The 27,938-nt window shown below is 39.5% G+C and overlaps 1 protein-coding gene across 1 annotated transcript; it reads right to left on the bottom strand.

Moving 5' to 3' along the window:
- Nucleotides 1-263: 263 nt before the first annotated feature.
- Nucleotides 264-27,938, bottom strand: PPP1R3A (protein phosphatase 1 regulatory subunit 3A). Its single transcript, XM_009286825.1, has 4 exons — nucleotides 27,084-27,938; nucleotides 6,055-6,113; nucleotides 5,808-5,944; nucleotides 264-3,579 (listed from the first exon to the last, which is right to left on the bottom strand). The coding sequence occupies exons 1-4, from the start codon at nucleotides 27,875-27,877 to the stop codon at nucleotides 1,030-1,032; spliced, it is 3,540 nt and encodes a 1,179-aa protein (XP_009285100.1). The 5' UTR covers nucleotides 27,878-27,938; the 3' UTR covers nucleotides 264-1,029.

Genomic DNA, 27,938 nt, shown 5'->3' with positions numbered 1-27,938 from the left:
CATGACCCTATGTGGGAGACCCACGATGTTGGAGCAGTGGAGCTGCCAGTGTGCCTGCCCCGTGGGACTCCTGCTGCACAGGATCAACCTGCACTCTCCTTAGGGCAGATACCAGGCTTTTCTGCCTCACCCAAACCACACAAAGCAGCCTCACTGAATGCCAAAGCTATGCTCTGTTTTTTCTCTTGGTGTTTGATTAGCTCTAGGTAACAAGCCATAGAAAAAAGCAGTAAACCTAATTCAGACATGCTCAACACAGTCATAGCACTCCTTTATAAAATTTATTTAATGCTTTGTAGATATGCTTAAGCAACACTGATGAGAAAATGTCATTCAAAGGCTTTGTCTGGAATAACACTTAGTTCAGTGAAATTCTCAGTCATGTTACACAGTCCTCATTTACAAAAACTAAAAACATTTGTGCATGTGAGTGAATGGTAAGAGGCTTGTGGCTGTGGCCTTCGGTCTCTTCAGGGTGGAAACAGCACATCTATTCTGCTACGCATTTACATCCTGAAAGTTACATGATGTAATATCACATTTTTTAGAGCATTGGCTAATTACACCAGCAGATTATCAACTGCAATGTCAGTGCCAAAATACTGAGTTAGTTTTTATACCGTTCCTTGTGTTGTTATGTACTACACAAAACCTTAGAAAAAACTCCCAGAAAAATATGAAGCTTTACTGCAAAAGAAATTAATGCAAGAAAATGGTGTTTTTAAGTACTAAAGAGATATGAAGCATTGCTTCTTCATATCCTGCTAAGGAGCAACAGCTGTACTTCATTTTAACTTGACGTGCTTCAGAACTCATATTCATATAGGTATTTAATGACCCAAACATAATGGTCCTATATAGTATAATTACTTATATGAAGGCTCAACTTCATATGTAATCTTTTAAAAAGATGCTTCAGTGGAAAACTTGCTTTGGTTCTAACAATGAATAAGCTCTTTAACAGTGAAAATGCTTTGGAGGAATTGGAGACTATTGACCATGGATCTTGAGCACAGTTGACAATCAATGTTATTCCTTCTTGACAGACTCCTTGTTTCTTCCTCCTTCGCAGGATAGCCAATACAAGGAGAACAGGTAGAGTGCAAGACAAACCATCAAATCATAGTGGTAGAGTGTTGTAGCAAATAAAAGAAAGAAGAAGAAATAAAAGATTTTGCAAGCAATATGTTTTAAACCTGGAGACTCACTGGGTAACTTAAGTGCTTCACTCTTCTGGTTAGAAATATCTGCGGAATCAGAAATGTGCTGGCTTTCCTTCTGTGAGTCATCAAGCCAGTTGAGCATTTTCCCCTCAGTTATTAAACAGTCAGATTGAGAGCTTGTCCCTCCAACTTCTTCGGTAAGCTTACTAATTAAAACCTCTGGCCTCAATGACTTCTCTTGTTTGAACTCTGCTTGATGGAAACATTGACCTATATTCCTTCCTCTTCCTTCTCTAGAAATTGCTATGTCTGAAGTGGAAGGTACTTCTTTTTTCTCAGCTTCAGGAGAGAGGTTTTTATTAATACATGTCATTTCATTCGGTAGACTTAAATCGTACCCTGACTCAGCAGCAACCTTGTCAACGACTTTGAATTCAAAGTGTCTATACAGATGCTCCATACCTCCTACCACAGTGGACCCTTCAGAAGATGCCACTGAAGAGCTTTTATAATGGCAACTGGGCACAGCACTTGTACCAGAAGGTGGCATTTTTGTTTCAGCTTCAGCACATAAATAGGAAGGTGCACCAACATGGCTTTCTTCCCTACAGAGCGCTTCTGCTTCCTCACTGTATAGATGCTTCTGGGCACTCGAGGGACGTTTAGATGCTTCTGAATATAAACCCTGCTGCAGATCTTCTTTCTTTCCTGTAGCAGAAGCCTTTACTGCTTCTTCTACAGGTAGAATATTGCCGATGTCTGGTTGTGCTTTGGCACGTTTTTCCCTGCTATTGCATACAGACATCGTTTCTCCTTGCAGTGTTTCATGTACGCGTGCATTATAAATATCTAAAACTGATTCCTTTTCAAATTCAGTGTCATATAATACACCCACTGTGTTGAGTTGACAAAGAGCATAATGTGAACCATCATTTCTCCCTTCATGTGTATCAAACGCTGTTTCCTTTTCCTCTGTGGGCCTGTCACTTAGTGCAGTCTCTTGAGGTAGCATAGCAATTACTGCTTTTTCACTGGCAGACATTTTTTCTGGAGCACTTTCTGATGTTGTTTTAATTATATAAGCTGTACCTGCCTCTGCTTCCTCTGTAATACCCTGCTCGGAGACAGAAGACTTTTCACAACTCTCTGCCTCCTGGCAGGTAAACAACTCCTTTGTGGAAGCCGTACTCCGAGGCCCTGTGCTCCCCCTCGCTCCCCACCAAACCTCGCTACCCAATTCTTGCCACCTCTGCTCCGCAGGGTTCGCTTTGCTTTCCTTTCCTATTAGTCCTTCTTTATTTGTGTTGTCTGACTTTCCTCTGTCTTTTAACCTCGTGAATCCTCTGTGTTCCCGAGTGTCTTCAGCTGTCCTTTCATCCCCCGGAGAGGATGCCGGGGGATCTGCCTGTGAGGGCCTGGGTGCCTGTTTGTTGTCTTCGGCTGACAGAGGCGTTGTATTCAATGCTTTGGCGGCACATTTTCTACGTGACTTGAAAGGCTTGGGTGCTTCCTCCTCACCGATTAGTGCTAAGTCTGCAACTTCGATGACTTTCTTCTCCTTCCCTGCATCAGTGTTATAGTTCTTTCCTGACATTCCACCAACTTCTTTTTTTTGCATATATTGGCTTTTTGTGGAATCTATTGAGACATCAGCATGTGCAAAAGTGTCGGCATATAAATCTCCTCTTAAATGTACCCGAACTTGGCTTTCAATCATCTTGATTTTTCCTTCATTTTTGTCAGCGTCTGACAACAATGAATCCAGAGTTTGGTGAGACATTTGCGGCGCCTGGTGCTCCGGAGCTGGATTAGCATTGCCATCCAGCGTTCCTGCTATGCATGCATTTAATTGCATGGATTCATCATGCTCTGGAGAAATGGTTTCTGGTCTCGTTTCACAGGCCCCTTTCGAGGTATCAGCAGCATCCTCACTGATGAATAACCTCTCCATCATCTTACTTCCCGAGGCTCTATGTGTTTCACCTTTTGAAATATCTGTGTGGCTCTCTCCTTGTCGGCTTGAGACAGTAGCCGTAATATCGATAGCCTCATTCTGCTTTGTCCCAGGAAAATATTTTGCCGGTAAAAGGCTTTCACTGGTACCAGTATGTTCCAAAGACCACTCACCGCTGTTTACTGAGCCAGCAGCAACTTCCTTGCCTGATGGCCGACTATTATAATCTCTTAGGGAATACTTAACTTTATCTTTTAATTCTCCTCCTATCTCTTGTGAAGTGTTTTCAGATGAGGAACTGATAGGCACAGGGTACCTTAGCACGTCACTGCTTCTTTCTATACAGGTTAGCTTTTTCTCCAATCTTTCAGTTTCACTTGGAAAATTAACTGGTTCTGTTGTGTATAAATTCCTTTCATCTCTGGAAGAGGTACCTCTAGCTCCTGTGAAGTGCTGATTTAGCTGAAACAATAGAATAGAAAAGAATGATCAAAAAGCGCTTTGCAAAAATATTCCAAATGAAGGAGGCAGGATTTCGTTGTGGAAAGTTTTGTTTTCAGTAACAAAGCTTTTATGGAAACGTGTTCCAAACCATTTGCAAAATTTGCATTGTATGTATTTTTTAACATAGGTAATGAGCTTTATGGTGGTGCTGAAAGGAGCAGGAAATAAAATAGCATTCAGAACCTTCTCTCTTTATTCATGAGTTCAGTAAGCTGCTAGTGCGTTTTATACAAATTAAATCTGAAGAGAATATTTCCTTAAAGGCTAATTCATTCTCTATACATTCGGTTCTAGGTTTGGAGAGAGGGAGATGTGGGGCGAGGGGGGGAGGACTGGCGCTTAAATGAGGGCATTGATACAGTACATCAAAGCCTGGTAATGTACAGTATTGTCCAGTAAAACAAAGACACATTTCACACTGACAAATACTGTAAGGATTATCTGTGCTTCATTTCTCTCAGGGACCATTTTACAGGCTTCAAACCAGACTGTTTTTAGACAATCTGGTAAGACATGAGTTGGAAATGAGATTAGCGAAGTAAAAGGCCAGAAATTAATCACTCTCCCTCCTAGCTCCCAAATATCATATTGTATTGTTCAACTATGCCTGCTTGTCATTACACTCTCTTCTCACTTTAGCATAGTCACAGTGATAGCACTAGCTGATCAATTAGAGGCTAGCTTCTTGGGCACCCCTTTATGCATTTGCACTTGCTGTAGATACCCCCATTACAGTTTCTCTTATTAATATGTTTTCTGCAAAGCCTCTGCAAACTATTAATAGTAAAACGTCACTCAAAGAAAAGTGAGGGAGCTAATGTCTCTGCAAATTCTGTTTTAATGACCCTCTGCCAACCAGTGCTCAAGTGTATTTGAGTTCTTCGGTGATGCCAACTGTCAGGATTTAACAGTGAGATGCCTGTGTTTTTTTCCCCTCCTCATAACTGACATTTGCATGATCTCAATAATTATATGCAAATCTTACGATTTCCCCTTCTTCTCACATAAGGCTCATGTTACTTGTCAACTGCACAGCTGTCTTGTGAGCCAATGCCTGTGCGTTTCAAAGATTTGGTTGTATTTCCATCTATTATAAGCCTTCATTGTTTAATTCATTAAAGAGCGCATAGTGCAAATTAACATCTAAATTATAGCTCCCCCTTCATTTATTGTACGGACAATCCTGGCAATTGATAAACAAACGGTTATATTTGATCTTGCTTTTTGTAACAGGGTGGACCGAGAACAACAAGGGATTTTAGAGGTCCTCCTTTTTATGTTTCGCCATAAAAAAAAAGACGTTGACTTTCAGGCAGTGAAAGGTCCCACAATAGGCAACAATTTTCAACTTTTTTAAAGTAAAAGACAAGAAAAAATTATATTCAAATAAGAGGAATTTATTCTCTCTCTATCAATAAGGAAAAAAAAAAAAAAAGAATGGTTCTCATCTTCCTCTCCTGTCTGATTCAGCATTCACATTTTCACAGGTGATAGCTATTATAATCTATGATTATGAATCTATGCACTCAAATGATATGAGCTGAGAACAGACACTGAGAATAATAGATTGCTGTATGTGTCTCATTTATTGCCATTTTTTCTTTCACACTGAAAAATGCAAGCCAAACCACACACACACACGCACACACACAAATCCAAATAGATTGAATGTTCACTGAGTGTGAAATTTATTATAAAAAATTTAATGTCAAACACTGATATAGAAAAATCTGCTAATATAAATATATATATTTATTTTGCTCACATAGCATGTTACATAGTTATCCTTTGAAAAACCCCAAAAGCAAACAGTACCATAAATATAAGAATTTTACCAAATATAAAGCATTTATTTAAGAATATTCCCATCCTAGAGGCTAGGAGGGGAGATTTTTAAAATGCTACTCTTCTAATTCCTTCAAACTGTCATTGAGAGCCTCTGGTAAAGAAGTAAAAGGGAGAAGTCATTAATTTAAGACCAGAAAAAGTTGACGCACTGTACTGAAATCAAAGCACCTTCTATTGTTGAATCTAACGTTAGAGATTCAATGAAAGTACGGACCAAGGCTTTACATTTGTAAATTAGTGCATCAGTCAGCTCTGTTAAAAGCGGGCATTTCACCAGCTTTGAAGCGTAAATGGATTCATATTGTTTAATACTGTAGATATAATTGTTTAACACTTACCAGCAACTCTAATTCTTTTTCATCTTCTTCATGATCACCCTGGTTATATTCTGCATTTTTCTCTTTTATATTTTCATTGGCTGGTTTGGTGTCTTTGTCTTCTGCTTGTGAATACACAATCTCTGGAATCTTTGTGTCTGAAGAGTTAACAAAAACATACTTGAATAATTTCCATCAGGTTGTTTGTTTCGCTATTTTTTAATTAACTTGTGCAGTAAGGAAGAACTAATTAAAGCGGGTGTTGTACCTGAAGTCCTTGAATTATTCCATGTGTCATCGTCAGACATTGCCAATATTTCTTCTTTGCTGTTAAACAAAAAGAAACTTCCTGTGTTATTCTGCAAAAATTATTGTTCTCATTCTTCTTAGACTCAGCTATAAAGACCGGTAGTTAATTACATGAAATTCTGAATGTTGTTTGAAATTCTTAAAATAACAGCTTTGTAAAATGTAGCTTTTTTTGAGTGACCTGATATTAAGTCTTGGTCAAAGAAAGAATTGGCCAAGAAAATGAAAATGTGTTGACCTTCAGATTACATTGCAAAGCTGATGGGTTTTCCCAGGCCTTTTCTGAGAAAGCAGCACAAAGGTGATTAGATGGGTCAGTGACAGGAGAGTGTAACTTTGGGGTCAGGCAAGGGTCTGGAAGGATATATGTGTTCAGGAGACTGGGCCTCTCTCTTGTTTATATTTTTCAAATATTTGTATGCATACAGAGATCCCTGGAAAAAGACATCTTTGTTACCTGAAATAAATCAAAAGATTCTCCCTGCGTGTATACAGTATAAATCCTGTTGCTAAGCTATGCCTGGCCGGCAGGAATGAATTCTGCTTCCCTGCAGCTAGTGCAATTTTTGCTGTTGCTTTGCTGGCTGTGAAAACAAAGGCCAGGTCCAACACGACAAACACCTACAGAGAGATGCTGAGTGCCTGCAGTCCTCATCAATATCAATGCAAAGTGATAGCAGTTTGAATTGCCTGCTTATAGGGATGTAACCTTTAGCGGAAAAGGGAAAAAAAATGTAAAAAGAATGTCACTTATGTAAAATGTAAATTATTATATCACTCCTAATGACTTCTCTATGAGGAGCAATTTTTTTTCTGTAGGCCTTAATTTATGCATTTTTCAACCAGCCGTCCACCTCTGTTACTGAAAATTACTTTCTAATTTTCAAATATTAATCTTTTCCCCTTCTATTTTCTCCTAGCGTCTTTCATTTGAATTGATATAACATTAACTCTGCCACCTAAATGCTTAATTCAGAAGGAGGATGCTAAATTTATACTCTGTTAAAAGAACCTAGACATTGACTGTCACCAACTTTTTAAAACCCAGCCTTTATAGGGATTGCCAGACTAAAGCAGACAGAAGATTCTGCCAGTCTAGCATCCGATCTCTGACACTGGCCACCATCAGACACTTCAGGGGAAGACGTAAAGTTCTTGTAGGAAAATACTTCGAATAATTTGCACTGCCCTATTAAATTTCCTCTTGGCCTTTTGTTGTTAGAAGCTGTCCTTGAAGCACAAGATTTAACGTTCTCTCAACAGTTCTTTTTCACCATTAATTGCAATAATGCTGAATATTCTTGCTATCCATATGAATGTCATGTCACTCTCGAATTCTGGTACATGCATAGCCTCCGCACGTTTCTCACTCTCCCACTCACGAGTTGTACTTTTCCCTGCCAGCAGTTGCTATAATCTGCATTTCATCCTTAAAAGGCTGGCAGAGCCAGGCCCTTATTTTCAGTAGATCTGTGGGGTTTTTAAGGTACATCATTACTGCTTATTATTTATACTTTTTTTTATTTTTTACTGTTCAAATGCTTGTCTTAGTGTTACATCTAGTTCTCAGTTTTCTTCTGCCCTTTTGCATCTTTTTCACCCACCTGCTTCCATAAGCCTAGACACTGTGTAGGTTGGGGCTTAACCATGAGACAGATGCATTAACGCATTTAGGTGCTAATAGGGTGTCTGCAAAAGCCCCAAATTAGGAGCCAAGACATGTATAACACATGAGCTGAGTCAGTCACCCCAAAATAATGATCCCAAAACCACATGGGCACAGCAGGGAACCTTCTACTGCTATCCAGTGGGAAAAAAAGAGTGTCTCAAAGCCTTCTACTGCTATCCAGTGGGAAAAAAAGAGCGTCTCAAAGCTGGCTACCTGCAGCGTTCAGCCACGTGGATGCAACTCTTGGGAAGGAAGGATGGCATCCTTTGTGGCTAGAAGGGGCCCTCATCTACTTCTTAAAGGAATGGAATTTGACACTTTTTTTTTCTTTCAAGAAGCATTCCCAGAAGAAGGAGAGATGTTCATGCCCACATCTGACATAGTAGTCTACTGGCAGTCAGAGCTCACATCCGAGATGCAGTGGCACTTTCAGCTTCTGTCACACCCTGATGGGATTGAAAATCCCACTGCACACACATCCAAAAAATACCCAAATTACCAGGATGCAGACCATTTGGGGACAAACTGGAGGGCAGATTTGCCTACTGCTCTTGAAGTTGGATGTACAAGCAGGATCCTTACTCTTCAGCTTACTCTTCATTCCTTGGAGAAAAGAGAAACCGGATTCTGTCTCCTGTTCCCTATGTTCCCTATCCAGTGATTATTTTTGGTTTTGATTAACAACTTTTCAATGTAAAATATAGACACAGTCTTTGAATAAGGATGCTAAGGAGGAGTACCTATTTTCTGAACCTTTAAATGAACAAATATAATGCTGCTTCAAGCTGGATGCTTATGGGCATGTGTCAGGATGGGGTTTACCTTATCTAGCCTTAGTTTTCTAAGCACCTATGCTCAGGCAGTCGTGTACATCATCCCTATCATCAGCAGTGAGAGATTAACGCTTCCGAAGGGAAATTCATTTCCTCTGTCATGGACACCACGAGTGAGATAGAGCGACATATCCTTCAAAGGAGCTTCTCTGCCTCTGGAAGAGACTGACCATAAAAGGAACCTACAGTGACTGCCTTAGGCTGGAACCATAAGTTTTAGGTAACTGAAATCAGCTGAGTGAATCTCACCTTGTAACTCTAAATTCAAACTGGAATGCAGCTATTGAGTTTTAGTGGCTGGGGCTGTAACACACAGTGAATGACCTGAGCCCCTCAGTTTTACTTTTGTTGTGATTAGAGTTGAATTTGTCCCTAACTCTTGTTCTAGTAGCATCTGGAGCCCTGGTCCCCGAGTTTCTTTTCACAGCTGCAACATAGGTAATATATAGCAATGATAATACAGCTTCACAGCCTGGATCCACACTGCAGGGCTTGTAACGTAACTTCTTGCATGTTGCACTGAATTTTATAAAGATTGCTGGTTTACAACCCATTATTTGTGCACACCTGTCCTGCAAATACCTGAGTACAGGGAAAGTCAGTGTAACAGCTATTTTCCTTATTTTACTTCTACATCAGAAATACCTGTCCTCATATAATTATTCTAGTGGGAAATCTAAAATTAACCTAAATTGAGGATATTGATACTGCAGTCTTTGAGGATCACAATAGGAGCATAAAAAAAATAGTCATTTAACAGCACTACTTCAGTCTAAGAAGTAATATGAAGGTGCTGAGACTACGGGTGCATACAACTACAGAACAATCTCAAACATATATGTACACCCTAAAGACTGAAATACTTCCCAAAAGCCAACAAAAATTAGCCCCTTCATCAAACAGTGGCAATTAGAAGGTGTTTGTCTAGTTACCAAGTTTTTTGACTGACTTCTCTCCATATTTCTATGCAAAGTTCCTAGCTCACTATCAGAATTCCATGAGCAGATTTTTTAATTATAATATTAATTAAGGTTTTGTTTTTGAAATTAATTATCTCACTGTGTTGTGGAGGGTGATCTAAATGTGCCTACATTGTGTAGTGAGAGACACAAAAATTGTGTTCTGTTTAAAAACATTCAGTTTTATTTGTAAGTGATCCAGGCATTCTGACAACAATGCAAGCTAGAAAAATCCATGATATCAGCTGATGCAGTTCCCCTCCAACATAAGTACCTGTATACCTGCAGAAACTCAGTTGCTTTTTCTCCTTCAGCTGAATGGGGCACATCTTCATAAAGTACATCAGGAACTTAAGAATTTCTACCAGCTTCAAAAAAAATACTTATGCTCATACGATTCATTCTTGATGGAATTATCATTCACTTGGACTGAGTGATAAAAAGAAAGCAGGAATGAAAACAGGTTATCACTATAATTTTGCATTTAGAACGAACAAATGTGAAGTCCAGGGACTAATTAGTAGGACTGAGAAGACTGAAAAGTTGATGGATTTTATGCAAATGATTTCAGAAGTCCCAAAATTATGTGGAATTGGCATCCCAAACAGAGAAAAAATGTCAGACTTGAACCCTAAATATGTGAGGAGTAGATAGACAACGAATAAGTGATGAGAAAAAAAAATTAATTAGCCAATAAACAATATTGCTTTGACTTCAGAAAGGGTTGGGATAAAGTAAGACATGTCAATGCTTTGCAATTAGTCTTTTTAAGTTAAATAGGTATTTTTTTTAGAAGTGAGGTTTTATCAAGATTTCAGATAATCTATGTATAACCCCACAAACAAAAGACTTCTAAACTTTTCTACCACAGTGCTAGTAGTGGGGCAGAATCTTACAGGAACAGAGATCTTACAGGGCACAACTGATAGGAAATGAGATTTAGAAAATTGTATTATTTCATCCAGTCTGGGAGCAGAACTTGGTGTTTAAATATGCTCCAATTAAGAGGAGCAGATAATCTCCAACCCAAAATACTGAGAGACCCAACAGAGGAAATCACACATTGGTTTAAAATCTTTGCTATTCAAATCTATCAAATTGGTCCTGATACTACTGTAACAGTATCAGAAGAGTAGGAAAAGTAGTATCTATATTTAGGAAAAAGAAGAGAAGTGGTGTCAGGGCAACTACAGGCCCAGGTGTCTTCAAAAAGTTTTCACAATAGATTTAGAACAAAACTTAAATGAGAGAATAAATACAGATAAATGGAAAATGGCATAAAAATGCCAAACTCACCTGATAATATCTGTCTTTGATAAGAATACTATATTTCCCTTGTCTAAAAATCAGTTATCTAATCTATCTGGACTTCATTAAAGCATTTGTTGTGCAGCCACATGGGAAATTTATTAATTAAACTGGAGAAGAGGGAGATGAGTGCAAGAGCTGGGTGGTGGGAGAGGGACTCGGTGCCAAGCGGGGCCCCACGAGCTGGGCTGTGCAGAGCTGGCAGACCCCACCGGGGAATTGGAGAGGACCAGTCGTGTGATCAGACTTACTCAGTCATGTTATTACAGACCAAGGCACAAAAAGTCAAAGTTAAATTAAATCTGTGACAGATAGGAAGTTGGGAGACATCATCAACACAGAGGAGGATTGAAAGAAATGGCTGGTCTGGAGGATCAGAATAATAGATAAGGGATGAAATTCAAAATTTTAAAGTGCCAGGTTATACATTTAGGGACTAGAAAGAGTTTCTGCCACAAAATGAGGGGTCAGAAATTGGAAGAAACAGGCGAACAAGAAAAATCTGAGTTTGTTTTTGGCAGAAAACAGTTCGAAGCCACCAGTGTGACATGGCCGTGGCAACAAGGCAAACAGAGTTCTGCAGTAATGTGTCGGAGTAGGTATTCCCAGTAATGAAAGATTTCTAAGAAATATTTATGTCGCGGCACCAGGCACTAGTAAGAGCTCCTCTGGAACATTTGTATACAGTGTTCAAGATTAATTCAAACTGGAACAGGTGCAGAAAAGAACTACAAGAAGACTGGCAGGATGAAAAATTTATATTAACTAAGGAGACAAACTGAGTATTTCTATTTTCAGCCTAGCAAAATAAAGTCTGAGAGGAGAAATAAATGCCATCTATTACTATAGCAAAGGGGTAAATACTGAGAAGGCAAAAAAAATATTAAGCAGCAAGACTCTGTTAATGTATTAATAGAAAGAGTTCACAAAAACATTTGTTGTGGAAACTTAAAAGAAGATCCGTAACCATTACAAAAGTATATCCTGTAATTTTTCAGTGCAAGTACCAGGCGCAAGAATCTGAGAAGGTCTCAGTATGGAAATATGGATATCTTTTTCTGAACGGGATTATGCAACATACTTCCTAAGGGATAAGCACTTCATGGTCCCGTAGTCCCAGTCCAGCCCTATTTCAAATGCTCCTATGCAGCTATATGCCCTGAGAGTTATGCTTTCAGGAGCGCACATTTCACTGTGGAACAACAGGTGCTTTGGTCTGGTCTGAAATAGGTTTGGGACTATAGCCAGGAGCTACTAATCTCTTCATAATGGGTGAGGTTGTTATAGCTTGTCACGGTTTTAATTCACACACCAATATTTGGCAGAAGTTGTGTCTGTATGTTTGTATAACCCACAGCATCATTCACATTGTTCTGTGTTATATCCACTTGTGCTAGATCATAATACCTAAATCACAAGATATTTATTTTACAGAATGCGGGAAAAGGCTAAAATTCTTGGAGTACAGAGTATGGAAAGATGAAAATGTACCTGTAAAACTCTTGAAATTAATGCAACCTGAACAATTTTATACTATCTCATATTTAAAAGAAAACGTGGGAATATATTATTTAGCCTGAAATTTAAAAAGGCATGGGGACATTAAAATATTTAAAGAATATATTTCTCAAATATTTAGTTAAAAACACATAAGAGGGAAAAAAAATTTCAATAAAATTTATTTAAAAATTCAGATAGGCTTAGGCTCTCACAGAATCTTTCATGCTTCTGGTTTTTACTTCAAGGTGCATTCAAAATCAAAACAATCCTCTTCTACCCTGAAGTTGAGATGAAGCTAAAATGTCCTCATGAAAGGAGCTGGCAAGATTGAAGTTGCTAACCAAAGAGTAATTCTATTTTAATTTCAGGTCAGATTTCTAAACCTAAGAGGAGCCTAATACAGCAGCAACCTTCAATACAACTAGTGCTTTTGGATCTAGTGCCGAAAATAGCCAGCCTTGCTGAAGAATGATGCCACTGGGATGTAAACAACATACGAGATGCTTGAAAAGAAGTAGTTAAATGTGTCAGCAATGTTTTACTGAGAAGCAGAAGAGCAAAAAGTAAATTAGTGCAGGTAAGCGCTCAGGTTTTAGATGTCACTGGAGCCAAACAGGCATCCTGCACAGATCTGTAACCCCACAAAGCTGGGAAGAAGAGGGGCAAGTGGGGAGGGAAGGGCTGGTAGTTTGGTTTGGTTACTTTTGCAGCAGATGTCATGTCAAAGGGAAGTAGAAAAGGAAATAACTACATGTATTTAAAAAAAAAAAGCAACAACAAAAATTATTTAAAAAATCTTACATGCACATGGGAAGCAGAAAGCCTGTAAAAGGTTTGGAGGAGTTGGGTTAAAAGAACATTTATGAGAAACTAAATAAAGGATTTTCCACATGTAATTCTGAACTTCAGTAGTATTGTATGCAATGATGACATTCAAAACCCTTGAACACACAACAAAAATAAATTTCTAAGGAAGAAGAAATTTTGGAAAGGAGTAGGAAAGGCTGTGTATGTGTAAAGTTCTAAGCAGAGCTTTAAAGTTCTTTTAAATTGTTTGTAAGACACAGTAGAGTAAGAATTCAACCCATTTTTTACTAATATAACTCCCCTTAAACGGTTGGCTTACTGGAAAATTGCATTTAAAATATTGCTCTATTTATACTTGTCTTAAAATACCAGTGGGACAGGGGACAAAATATTAGCAAAACCAGTTCATGGAGAGAAGAAAATGCAAGAAGGGAAAAAAAGCCGGTACTATAAAAAAAAATGTTAAAACCATAAGCTTGATTCTGGGCTTATTATCATGGTGAGACTACCACTGAAGATACATCCCACCCATCCTCCGGGATCTGGATCCAGACCATGTCCTGGACTCTCTGCCGTTGTACAACAACTCACAAAAGGGGTTTGGGAGCCACCGAGAATCCCGGTGTGTATCTCCAAAGTGCAGTCTTTGACTCCTCTTCTGAAGGGGTGTCCATAGTTAATTCTATTCTATTCTATCTATCTCCCTCATTGAACATATGAACTAAATATTTAACAAGTAAAGATAAACTCATTCCTTGCCTCCATAAGGCTCAGTCCAAAACTCACTATAGGGACAAGTCTCCTACTGATTTAAATTGATGCCCATGTTATCAACTGTTGAAGTTATAGTCTTATAATACAACCACTCCACGATTTCTTATCACACGTGGTTCCAGCACCCTATAAATATTAGTCTCAAGCCCTGGTGCTGCCAGAGAATTCACAGCCTAGCTCGAGAACGGGAGGTACAACCTTGGCTTGAAGCCACCTTTGTGCTTCCTGGGGCCTCACTTCACTGTGCCTCAGCACAAGCCAGGGCTGTCAGGTGGCGTGGAGATGACAGGGAGGCTGAGGATTACCTGCCTGTACACCAGCATAAAAGGGCATATACCTTATTTCTCTGGAGAATTTCTAACGCGGGAGAGACTGCCTGCTGGAGGTGTGTCAAACAGCCTCCCCACCAAGCAACGCTTGACCTGTTATTTCTGGGCGCTTGAAAATCGAGAGGCCACAAAATGTCTTCAGTAGAGCCGCATGAGGTGGGGCATCTTTATGTGCAACCACCTACGGGTTGTAGAGAGAAGCCATTAAGTAAGCGCTCAGCTTCCCAGGAGCAGACCAGTACCATGCACAGAGGCTCCAGTGCCCAGCAGCGCCCGGCAGTGCTGGCCACACAGGAGCCAGCCAGGCTGGTGGGCAACAGGATCCGACCTCGTCCAGAGGTCTACCCGCAGGCTTTGAGCTCCCTGCGGCTAAAGAAGAGAAAGAGCCTTGATAAAGCTAAGGAGCGAAATCATCGTTACTGCAGGAACTGGTGCTTATTTCTGATTTGTTTACCTGCACATTTTGTCTAAACGAAGGCAGAATATTATTTTTGTGAACGGTATGCTCTCATTTGGAATTGACACTAATGAATGCAAGGCCCTTTCCCCCTCTTGTTTGTACCATCAAATTAATTAGCTCTATTGTGACATCAGTATTTTTCTCAAGCAGTTCAAGGCTTGAGCATTTTCCTTTCTTTTTCTAAAGGGCATCTTCAGTGCCCTTATTCTACCATAAGAATCATGCATCACTTGTATTTTTCACAACTAATGCTGTTTATTATAAAAACTGATTGTGATGTGAAGATTGTTATACTGTGTGGCAAATTGCCCAAACAATTACTGTAAATGCATGAGCCATAAACTGTACTGCCAAGGACACTGGTAGGTTAGCTCCTATAAAAGAAACAATTAGAGTCTGAGGTGAAAATAATAGAGATGAGATGACAGTTATTGAAAAGGCAGAACATCCAGTTTAATGTTGTAAATATAGGTTTGTGGATTACACTGATGGTTTTAAAGTGTTCATGGCTTATTGAATGGAATAGAATATTACATACTTTAGAATGGGGCCATAATTATTATTCCTTTTTAATTGTGATGTCTGATGCATTTGTGAGCAGTTGTTGAGAACATCCTCACATTATACTGATTCTAGTTCTAAATTATCATCCTGCTCCAAGGGGTTTTTTTTATTATTATTTTACTTTTTTAGCATTTTGTTTTTCAGGGTCTGTTCTGAACAAAGTATTTTCTCTTGAGGAACTTAGAGTGCTTAGAGGGTTACAGCAATAATTATTTCAGTTTCAGCCTACACACTTCACTGCTTTAAATCATCATTAGAGTTTCATCCCTCAGCAACTCCTGCTGAGACAGTCTTAAACTCCTAGAAACCATTAGATAACAATAGCTTATCTTTATAACAATTTGTATATAAAGGTATTGATAAGAATTTGCTAGAAATTAAGGGAATACATTTTTTTCTTAGGAATCATCTAAATACAGAAAAAAGTTTTTTATGATTGCTAAAGAATTTCAATCATTCAAACCAGATTTGCAGCATATGAAGATTAGGATGCATAAAAAAAGATGTGCACCCTACAAGAAGACATGTTGCGATAGACTAGGGTAGATATGAAGAAAATACAAGAAAAGTGACATTACTGCATGAGAAAATTAAACGGTCCTCTGCTTTTTTAAGATAGGACATAGGGATAAAACCCAATGAGATAAAATTCAAATATTAGACCCTAGGGAGAACACTAAACAGCTGGACACAGAATTATGACTGGCCAAGAAGGCAGAAGTACTGGGCACCTAAAATCAGAACTAGGGACAGTCTGCCCAGGGTTTGCGAGGAGAGGACAAAGTGAGCAGCAGAGCGAAGACGACAACCAGCAAAAGGCAGTCAGTGTCGACACTGCAGCATGTGTAAGCTCTGAATTACCAAATCCATTACTGGGGGGGGGGAAAGCAGTAAAGTGGCTTTGAAAGAAAGTTGCAAGAAAACTAAGTACTCAGCTGTACCACCTTTCAGGGAAATGCTCTAAGCTGTTTGCAGGCTTTTACATACTGTTAAGAGAAGCTGCTCTTAATGCTAGGTAGGGGCGTCACAGCTGTGTTGGAAACCGATGGCGCCTGACCGAAGTTCAGGGAGGTGTTGGGGAGCAGAGCTCAGGAGGTGGCTGGGCTGCGGGCCTGGGCAGCTGGCTGTCCTCAGCCTGAAATAACTGCCTCCTACAAAAACCCGAGGCAGAGTCCAGGGAACTAGACCTTAGGTAGAGCAGAAACCAACAGCTGCACAAATTACAGACAGACCAAGAAACTGCAGAGAGCGGTGTGAGCGCGGCGTGGAGCATTGCTGTCCGTGCTGACAACAAAGCAGAGGGCGACTGAAGCTCAGCGAGCACCGTTCCTCAGTTCTGGGCTCCTAACGCACACACCTGAATTTCTACTTGCCAGATGGCTTTACCTGAATATACGGCTAATTCCTACCTAAGAGCATTTCAGCTTCAAATGATCCCTCCTGGTGGAGATGTCATGTTATGTGTGCCTGAACCACGACATTGCTACTGCATGTCACGTGTCCCAGTATCATTGCCTTCTGTTTATATGTTTAAGTCTTTTTCAGGAGGTATTTAAAAAATAGAAGCACAACAGAAAAATAATTTTATTTAAACAATGCAGAAAATTCAAATTACGTTGTTAGATTCCAAACTGATTGGGACCACACAGGAAAAGATTCAGAAATTAAAGCAAAAGCTGCAAAGAAAATCAACAGCCATAAATGAATAGCTGTGCGAACATTAATTAGAAATTACTGAAAAATATTTTAAAATATTATGCCATTACAAGTGATCCTATTAGAATTAAGCTGTACATAAAATCAGAGCCCTTATTACAAATCTAGGCAAGATTTCTCAATCTCGATGATCTTAGAAGTCTTTTGCAACCTTAATGATTGATTTTCTTATATGACCTTCAACCACCAGCGGTGTTAGAGAAGGCTCAATCTAGTTCTTAGTAAATAGGTGTCACCAAACAAACAGGACTGACACTAATTAGCTCCCTTGTTGATAGTCAGGACACAGAGGATAGAGGCACAGAGATGGAGTGACCCACTCATCATTAGAGCAGTAGGTGAGGATATTCGCACGCTGGCATGGCAATGAAGGTTTGCACTGCAGCTACCATTTTGATACTATGCTGTGAATAGAAGACTGCATTATCAGGAGAGCCAGCCTAACAACCTTCACAAGCATTGTGCACAAAAATAGAGCCACAAGGAAACTCTACTTAAGTATTTGAAATCTGAGGAAGAAAATATTAATCTGTGGTATTTCCCCACCTTGAGGAAATACTCCTTAGTTTTGGTCATCTCCTCTAAGAAAAGGGGCTGACACCAGAATAGGAGGAAAGGCAAAAGGACAATGAAGGACTGTCAGTAGATTCTAAACAAAGAGAAATTGGAAAGGAAGTTTGGAAAGCAAAGTGGAAAAAGATGCTCAGAATAAGCAGTATATAGTATGATGATTAATAGTATCGAGGGGGACAATTGATCAAGAGAGCAGCTGTAAGGGAATTTGAGTGTTTTTTCTGAAAAGATAATTCCCCGTAGGATTCAGGCAATGTTTGTAATAAACCTATTTTTATTAAGATTATTGGATTGGTGCTATCCAGGGGATTATATTTTCCAATTACTAACATTTTCATTTTTCAGTCTTAGTTTATGATTGAAGCAGGGACATAGGTGGCACAGAACAAAATGCATTGGTCTGGTTTGGGATGAGAATAATCATAGCCTCAAAGCAAGCAGAGTCCCAAGAAATTAGTCTTTATTTTCTAGCTCATTAAAAAAGACCTTGAGTTTTAATGGCAAAACATTAGTACAATTTTTTTAAAACTATAGATGTATATCTGTCCATTTGAAGATTTTAGTTCCATACAGTCTGAACCAGGAGCCCAACATCAATTTCGTGCCAGGCTCAAACCTTTAATATAGCCCTGTCTATCCCCAGTTCTCATGCCTATAGGTATGAAGACTGCAGAAAAAGCCATGCATAATAAGTCAGTTATATCTCAAATTAAGCTACAGAAAGTATGAACAGGAAGAGTGCAACTTTTATCAGACCCTTTTATAGCTCTGTCATGATTGTTGTACCTTATGATATGCACATAACAATGTTGAAAATAAACCAGTTCAGAAGTCTTTTTACACAGCTGCTTTGTACACAGATTGGTCAGAAAATTGCATAAATCCCTCAACAGAATGGGTTAACTATTTGAGAAACAAGGAAATTCTTTAGGAAAGACTTCCCTGGACAAGGTCAGAAGATCTATTGACAGCTCCATTGTGAATTATTAATGCAGCACCTTACTATTGGGATGCCTATTTCCAGGGCCAGGCTACTGAAAAGATGACTTAGGAGTCAAGTTTCCTAAGGGCTAAGCTTGGCCTGAGGTCAGAGGAGACACTTCTTAGGTTGCTCTTTTGCCTGGAAGGCCCATGGCCAAATATCAAAATGGTGTTGTAGAAAGGAGTTGGGGGTAGAACCCCTCTGTTCTTCTCTTGCTTCTTTCTCCCACTGTTTTAAAAGATGGAAGGAGAGTAAACCAAGTACCATCAACAGGTCTTGCACTTCTCCCAAACTGTATCTATTTTGGATACATCTGAGAGGAAAAAGACCTTAGTCTATGTGGCACCTGGTCTTTCCCTGGATCTCATGTGGAAAAAAATAGAGAAGGAGCAGTCCCCTACTGGCACGTCAGAAGAGAGTAATTTCCTAGAGGCTGACTGCAATATGCTGAGGCATGTATGCAAGAAGGTGACAGATGCCTTGGAGAGACTGTAGATAGATAGATGGCAGTCAGGTGAGACTAAGACACAGATACCACCCCCGGGGAGGAGAACAGAATGGGTGACCACAAAAAGACTTAGCTAGTCATTCCTGAGAAAGGACAACTATGATCTAAATCTTGGAAAGCAATTGTAAATTCAATAAGTATCTCAAGAGGATAAAATTCCCATGTGTTAGCATGACAAGAAGAGACTTTTATAACCTTTTTTTTTTCCACATGCTATCTTACTACCACACAGCAAGAAGGCAGCTGTGTGATACGTATCAATATTTCTATCAAGAAGACCTGGAATATAACCTAGGAGACACTGGTGCGGATTTACTAGAGTAGCTGGGGAGGGAGAAAGACTGACAAACTCCCCAACCCTCTACCACAACATGAAGTGATCCAGGCTTCAACATCTTATGCTTATCGTCCAACAGCCATAAACATTATTGCCGGGACAATTATTATGCATCAAAGCAAAATGTAAATGCAAATCCACTTGGCGCACCTAAGTGTAAGGTAAGAAAAACCTGACAGCTTTACCTAGTTCACATTCACTTGTGTAGCTCGGTGCTCTTCAGTTGTCTTTAGGACTGCTAGTTGTAACCAGCAGGAATAAATCTTTGGGTTTAGTGTCAGAGTACCAGCTGGTTCCACAGATCAGGAGGAGAGTGGAGAGACAGTCAGAAAACCAAGCCCCTCATTATGCTTTGGCATATCAACTAATATTTTCTTGTGTGTCGCTGAAGGCCTAGGGATCACATAGGCACTTCTAACATGCTCCCGCGGTCTTTAAAAGTTCTTATCTCTTCCTTTGCCCTAAGGCAGGGACTGCATTTAACTTGCAAAGTATTTGGTTGGACCATTTTTTCTACCTTTTGTAACTGAGAAGATAATACACATTTTATCTTAAAAGTACGATGGGCGATTGGTTCTCTGGACTTACACTGTAGCTGAATCAATTGCTTCCATTTCAGAGCTGCAGTGCTGTAGCTGGATCATGGCTTAAAGTTCATAATCAGAATAAACAGCTCAGATGACACTGCTAGTGAATGCATTGATTAAATATGACTCCAGTGCTCTCAGTTAATGTTTCACTGACTTTAAACATCTTTTCAGTACTAACATTTAGCCAAGTCAAGGTGAATGTAATGGAACAATTTTTTTCCAACTGAACATTTATGAACTGTGATACCTGAACAGTGGACAGCAGACAGAGTATTGAAATGTTCATTAGCAGCCTGGTTCAATTTGCAAAACAGATATCTCACTAAACAAAAGAGTCATTGAACAATGTAATACAGGAGTTTCTTTAGCAATATATTTCTGTTTGTCCAAAGGTCCTTAATCGGTGGTCTGAAAGAGCACAGAAATAAGCTCTGGTCCTGTAAATATTAACATTCAAGGATAGTTTTACACATGCAGAGTTCTACCAAGCTCAGTGAGACTCTTGATGTACATTAAATTATTTATTGTGCCTATTGCAGGATCAAGCCAGTTGCTGCCTTAAAGAGCTCTAAGAGTCAGTTGTAATAGTGTTACAGTATTGGCATATTTAAATAAACTGATGAAATTGTAGCAACTGCAAAAAAAAAATCTTACAAGTGTAAAGCCAAGCAATGCATGTATAATTACAAGTACTTACTTATCATATGGTTGAGAAATGATACTCAGATCACAAAGCATCAGTTTTATATGGTTTTATGCAAACAAGCAAAAAAGCTTTATAGCAGCCAGTATTTCCCATATATTAGAGCACACATTTCTGTTTTGTAACATTGGTGAGAGCAGTTTCTAAGGTAGATCATGGAAGTGAGTGAGAAACCACTGATACTAATAAGATCCAGAGTAAATACTACACTAAGATCGCCAGCAAAGCAACGTATTATTTTCATATGTTGTTACCTAAAAGTTTAGAAGCTTATTTTAGTATTTCCAGTGCAACAAATGGATGGCACAGTTCACAATCACCGAAAGCAAAAATGAGACAGTTTTTCAGTCTGCAGGTACTCTCCAATTAGGAGACCACAAGTATGGTTAGCAAGTGTCTATTTGCTCTGTGCATGCCATTCTCATCCATAACCTCCACCTGTTTCTTCAGCATTTCTGTGATAGCATTCAGAGCCTTATGCCGTTAACTTAGATATCTATCTTTAGGGTCTTTAATGTATTTCATAATTCAAATATAGTAAGTATGCCAGGATTTTTAAATATTATGATTAGACAGATAGAAAAAAGACCATTGAGCGTAGTTCCTGGCCAAGTAGGATTGTTACCTGTAGAACATTTTTCAAGTGGTTTATCTTAACTTATTTTAAATTACTTTGGAGAGTAAGGCTGCAGCAATTTCCCTAAAAGATAACTCGAGTCGCTATTGAGAAGCATGTCCTAATACTCAGCCTCAGTTCCACAGCTTGCTTTTACCCTACTTGTCTGAATAATATATTTTAGACCAGCTTAAAAAATTATCCTGTGTCCCTGATAACCACGGTCTTCAAGTACCTGGAGAAGTCTTATTTTGGTGCCAGTGCTACCTACTTCTACAACTGGCAAAGACTGGCAATGACCAGGAGGCAAGAGAAGGGCTGGGAATACTAGGTCAGATTGAACAGCAGAGGAGTGCTGCTTTTAGCTGGCTCCCTGTGAATGGATAGCTTCTCTAGCAGCTGCTCTCCTGGTAAAAACAGTGACTGCAGTCACTTCCTAATAATAGCAATAAACTTTAGTTAAATCCCATATCTGTATGCTGATGAAGGTGTAACTTGTGACTTGAGATGCCAGAAACAACCTTGAGATTAAATAGCAGTACACAAAGAAGACGTGTGTTTTAACACCTTTTCTGCTCTCCTTTTCCCTTTCCGATTATGATGTGCAATAATCAAAAGAACAAGGATTAAAAGGGAACATAATTTAAATGCCATATTTTAAATGGACCAGCTGGGAATAGTACAGTTGTTCCTCATAGCAAAGTATATGCGAAGCTATTTCCAAACATCTTCCTTAGAAGTCTTTGATTTTTTAATCACATCATGGGTTTGTGGGAAAGGCCGAGAGGAGCTGATGCAGAACTGCATTTCTCGAGGCAACCTAGGCGCTGGTCTGCCATCTGCCTGGGGAAGACTGACTGAGCACAGTGCAGTCCTGCCAGGATGGATCTTCAGCAGCTTCGCCTTCCATCAGGAAGGGGATGAGACAGCAGCTGAAGACGGGAGAGTACTCATGCTCAGAAGAAATTTTCTCACTGGCAATTGCTTTAAAACCATTCAGTATTTATGCTGCTGAAGTTGGCACTGGCAGCCCACAGACTCGGGGTTTTTAATCTCTTCCTTCTCATCGCGCATGGTACATAGGGCAGGTCTTGTACAAGACATCGCCCTATTTTGTGTTCTGTTTTAAAGTGGCATCGCGGAGGGAAGTGAATTGGTGTACTACCATTCAAAGAAAGGTACAGTCTGGCAATTATGAAAAAAAGCACAGGACCAACATCAGTTCAGAGTGATACACTTGTGCGCTCAGAGAGGTAAGAGGGGGATAAGTCTAATAGTTATGATAAAAATACTAGCCTCCCCCTTCCTTGTCGGAGGACAGGAGTCTAAATACGCATTTTACACTTTTGTAAAACATTTCTCATGCTTATCAACCATTTTCCTTGTGCTCTTGCTCCCACTGCTCTCTTGACAGATGGCAAACCAGGACCAAGCACAGAAATGGGGTGCAGCCTCACCAGTGACCGGGGGAATGGTTTGCAGGTAGTTATCACTGCGCCGTGCAGCATGATCTACAGGAGTTTGCCTCATGCAACACACAACCAGCTCCTGTCTGATCAGACCGATGCAGGAGCCTGGGGTCCACAACAAAATCATGTGGTCCACACCTGAGGACCAGGAGAAATTTGTGTTCAGAATCATTATCCATGTCCCAAAAGCACAAGAGTCAAACAAAAAGAGAAAAGAGTGGAGCTGATACAATTAATTTACATTTTTCTGAATGTTTAGATGTGTATATATATGATAGAAATCAGGGTTGTTTACTGACAGAAGCGCTCTCTTTTCCAATGACAGCCTTCAAATTTTAGGAGTCAATTTTTTTCCCCAAAGTATATTTATAAGTATGTATAAGTTAAATGCACACTTCCAGGTAAACATAAACTAATTCATTCAAATGTTATTTTTTCAAACTATATTTTGTGCCTGTGAATCCTTTCAAGATTTTAGAAAAATGCAAAAATTGCTAAAATATTGGAAAGATTTTTAAATTGGAAAAATACAGGTAGAAGCATATACTTTATGAAATTTTAAGAGAAGACTATTTGTTTATGCCTAGATATAGAAGCAAAAGCAAATGAAACATGTAATGAATAGGGAGGATTTTAAGTCATGTGGTTCTGAATATCCAAATCTAGACAGTTTTCAGCATTAATTATTCCATACAGTTTTGCTTTTCACTATCATTTTTTTCAGGTGCAACTTTTGAGGGTTAAGTCCATTTTTATTTTATTTCTTAATAATGGTGTCAGAAGCCACCCCATTGCCCTCATTCACACAACTTTGTCCTGGCTCGTATTCTTAAGGGTAACATGATACAGTCATATTGTGTTTCCTCAGTAACTTCCTCTGAAAGTGCATATTATTCCTTTCACTTAACTGACGCAACTAATCCTCGCTAATGACATTTAATGAGCCACACAAGTATGCCCTAGAGTGGATCAGACTCCCTGCTTAAAAAACATAATTCTTTAACAGTCCTATTTTTTAACTGAAGAGGTAAATTGCACATTTTAAGAGAAAGTATAAATATCTCAGAGCCAAGATTTAAAAAAAAAAAAGTTATAACAGGTTTCTAAATTTGAAATAAGCGTCCTGTTAAAATATCCTTCTATTCAAATTGCTATAAAGAAATCTTTAATTTAAGATGTCCAGCTCCTGGGCATGGATAGCAATATTCCTTACCTGTGTATTTATTGTGTGAACCATAGGTAAAATTGTTATTACTTCTGTGTATATCTGTTTGCATTGCTGCAGCTCCTCAGACAAGCTAGTTATGGTCCAGGACCCCCACTTTGCTAAATGTTCTATAAACATCCAGCACAGCATGGATGGCATCCTGGCCTGTATCAGAAATAGCGTGGCCAGCAGGAGTAGGGAAGTGATCGTGCCCCTGTACTCGGCCCTGGTGAGGCCGCACCTCGAATACTGTGTTCAGTTTTGGGCCCCTCACTACAAGAAGGACATCGAGGTGCTCGAGCGTGTCCAGAGGAGATGATTCTATGATTCTATGATTCTATGATTCTATATATAAGTGCTGCAGAGTTCATCATCTGAAGAGAAAACAAGAGGCGAGAGAGAGACGGGCTGGTGGAGGAGGGCAGGGAAACAGGCAGCACTGTTCAACGTGATATGAAGGAGTCATAGCACATCAGCAGCCTCACTTTGCCAATTTTGGGGGGTTTGTTTTTCTTGTGCTTTTTTCTAGACATCAAAGCAAAGGAGTTTTAATGAGGGTCTGAAGGAGAATAATGAGGTACTTTTGCAGATGTCCGCAGGGTGTTCCTCCTCACTCAAAGGGGCAACATGTACAAAGACACTTTGAAAAAGAAGTGAGCAATGGAGGTTGGCATCTTAGTTCTTTTGAAACGGAAGGCCCTGATGCTGACCTCATTTACACTGGTGAAAGCTGTAACTCCTGTGAAGTCAATGAAGTTCCTGCAGCATAAAATTGGTCCTGGATTACAATCTGCCAGAACTGTCTTTCAGAAGCCTTGATGACCACTGAAACCATATTCCAAAAATACTTTCAGCTTATTTTTGCATTTACTGTGAGGTCTCTTTACATCCTTCTGCCACTAAAGAGGGTCTTGAAAGTGCACATTAGTTAAGTGTTTGCCAAAAATGTGTAACAGATCTTAATGTAAACAAGAATCTGACCACTTTGGGTTTAATATTACAGATATACATGTGTGTATGTGTATATATGAACAAATATATACATATGTGTATATATACCTATATATATGTATACACACAGACACACATATATACATATATACATTCCTCTGCAGCCTGATATGGAGGGAGACAACTTTACACCCCGATTAGAAACAAGGTAGTTTTATGTTAAGGAGTAGACATGTTATCTCCTTTCCCATTTTTTTAAAATACCTCTGTCTGACTTACGTATAATACATTTAGCATATACATGTAAAAGAGGATCACCCAGAAGAAACGCTTCTACAACTTATGCTAGCACTAGGTATGTCACAGGAGACTTCAGGGAATTAAACTCTTAGGAGTCATTCGACCTCAGATGCCCAATTTTATCTAAATTTGCAGATCAGTCCTGAAAGCATCTGGAAGACCAGGGCTCACTAAACTAAGACTCAGCTCACCGCGTCCATCATCTGCTCCATGTGGGCTACCTGAACTCAGGCTGAAGTCACACTGCCTGCATATGCCTGCGGTATTTGATATCACAGGCCTTCTGCAGGGGACCTCGGGCTATCTTATTTACCCAGAATGGGTTGTGTGATACTTCTGGAAGGACAGATACGATGTACAGAACCAGGCACAAATGTCAGGGTCTGACCACATGGCAGGTAAAGGCATCGTTCCCTCTGCTCTGACGTACCCCCGTGGAAGCATCATCGTGGTGGCCCCAGAGTTGGCCCAAGGGACGCTTATCAGGAGAGCTTTGTGGACTGGCTATGAATCGGGCCTCAGGTTAGCCCCGGGCTGCTCTTACACCATTACACATGGTGTTGATGCAGGCACTAAGCGGTATTGCACGCCTCTCCTCACAGGGCTGACGTGCGATTAGGGCTGGCAGAGGCTCTCAGCGCAGCGAGTCTGGGTTTTGGGAAGAGAGGTTCCGCACAGGGGAAGCCCTGGCTGTCTCCCTTCTCCTTAAGCTCCCATCACTGCTGCGGTTTTGTTCCCCCTTCTTCACCAGTTCGGTCCGGTGGAAGACCACCAGGGAAATCAAACAGCACTGTGTTACTTGGAAAGAGTATAGGAGCTAAAAACTCAACATGAAATCAGTTCTGGGATCTAAGTATTGCAAAGGACGCTGCAGGTAAAATATAGATTTGGTTCTGCAGAACTCCAACTGATTTATAGCAAATTTGGTGAGAAAAAAATTGAGAATTAGATTTTTGCGGGCAACATTGTTTTGCTTACAGAAAGAAGAGGAATTAAAAACAGAGTAGGAAGCCAAAAGTTACTATACCTGAGTGTCTCTCTTTATGTGGGGTTGTTATAAGTTAACCAGTGCCACTTTACTCTATAATTAACATAGTACATTTAATTAGAATAATATATATGCGATAAATTCTATATATCTTTTTTCTTTAATATATTACCAATTCTGCCTTATAAATCATTGTTCATTTAACTATTTGTGAAACAGAAACATCAACCAGTAGTAGGAAAAAGGAATTATTACCCTAATATACAACTTGCAGTATAGCCCAACAACTTGCAGAAAATTTGTACCAGCTCTTCAAATTGCAATAGGATTGTTCCCTGAGTTATCAGCTTCCTGAACCACCAGTGCCATTTCTGTTTTAATAATTGCATGTAGAGAATGCAATAGGAAATAAATCATGTGAAAACCCAGGACTTGTTTTGCTTTTAAATTTTTGTTGACTTACCAAGGAAGTGATGTAAAGTGTTTTAACTGTACAGCTACCTCAGTCTGGAGCAAAGCTCTTACTGATGTCAGCTCAATTTATATCCTACAGAGATCAAAATTGGTACACAGCCCATAATTTATAGACCCTCACACTACTTTTCAAATGAGTGGCATGCATGCCGTATATTAAAACTATGATCCCCACTAATCTGTCTGCAGAAAACTACTGGCTGATATATACAAGAGCTTTACTGAAAACAAGTCTAGGTCTAATTTATCATTAAAAAAAAAAAACAATAGAAAAAACCAGCATGGGCAGTCTTAGCTCCAGCAAGCACACTTAGAAAGTTAGCATTAGCCACCTATATTGTAAATTACCAAAAGTTAAGGTGTAACCTCACCTGCTTTGTGTCGTCTTTAAGCAGCCTTTAAGATGTTTATCAGTGACCTCTTTGTGTGGTTTGTTATCCACCTTGGGCACAGTTTCTTTCTTGTGACAAATCAGTGTGTAATTTTTGTCATCATTGTTTGCCCAGAAGGTACCAACTGATGTCTGGTAGCGTATACAGAACTCCACTTTAGCTCCATCTTTCTGGTAAGGAGGCACCAAAGAAATCTTAAAGCAGAACTGATCGGTTTCACTACCACAAGAATTAGGCATGAACTCTGCGAGGATATCATAATAACTGAGCCAGTTATTCAGTGTCATTCGAACATACACCAGTTTTTCAAAGGATACATTGAGGACTCGTATAATGCCGTTCATACAGGTAATCCCAGGCAGGAACACGATTGACTCCAACAGTACTTTCTGCTCTCGTACTTTTTGCAAAAGTTCTTCTTGTGAAGCAGGTAACGTAAACAGTTGAGAGAAAAAATATTCCTCCTGAGGGAAAATTTCATCTTCTATGTCATCATTTTGTCCTGTATTTGGAATTTCCCAGGTATCAAACTCTTTAACAGACACAAGATCAAACCCAAATGCATCAGCAAATGAAACTTTTCTTGCAACGGTGGTGGGGGCATCTGCCTCCTCTTCCTCTGAAGAAGCAGAATTCCGCCTTCGGGGAAGTGGAGAGAAACGATGTTTAATGTCAGGTTTAACATCTTCGTCCTCTGAAGAGAAATCGTTTACAGTGGGGACTTCTAATAAGTTAGCCCTGCTAACCCGACTAGGTCCTTCAAAAGACTCCATTGGGCTCTCTGATATACACTGAAAGAGAACTGTACAACTAGTAGCAGCTGATATTTGAGAC

Source organism: Aptenodytes forsteri, unplaced genomic scaffold (genome assembly GCF_000699145.1).
Source record: "Aptenodytes forsteri isolate BGI_AS27 unplaced genomic scaffold, ASM69914v1 Scaffold166, whole genome shotgun sequence".
Taxonomy (NCBI): Eukaryota; Metazoa; Chordata; class Aves; order Sphenisciformes; family Spheniscidae; genus Aptenodytes; species Aptenodytes forsteri.
This window is presented reverse-complemented; position numbering and strand designations above follow the sequence as displayed.

Coding starts and splice junctions, on each gene's coding strand:
- PPP1R3A (XM_009286825.1), bottom strand. CDS start 27,877: ATGGAGTCTTTTGAAGGACCTAGTCGGGTTAGCAGGGCTAACTTATTA. Junction 6,114..27,083: donor TTAAAGACGACACAAAGCAG/GTGAGGTTACAC, acceptor TTTGTTTAACAG/CAAAGAAGAAATATTGGCAA. Junction 5,945..6,054: donor GAATAATTCAAGGACTTCAG/GTACAACACCCG, acceptor TTAACTCTTCAG/ACACAAAGATTCCAGAGATT.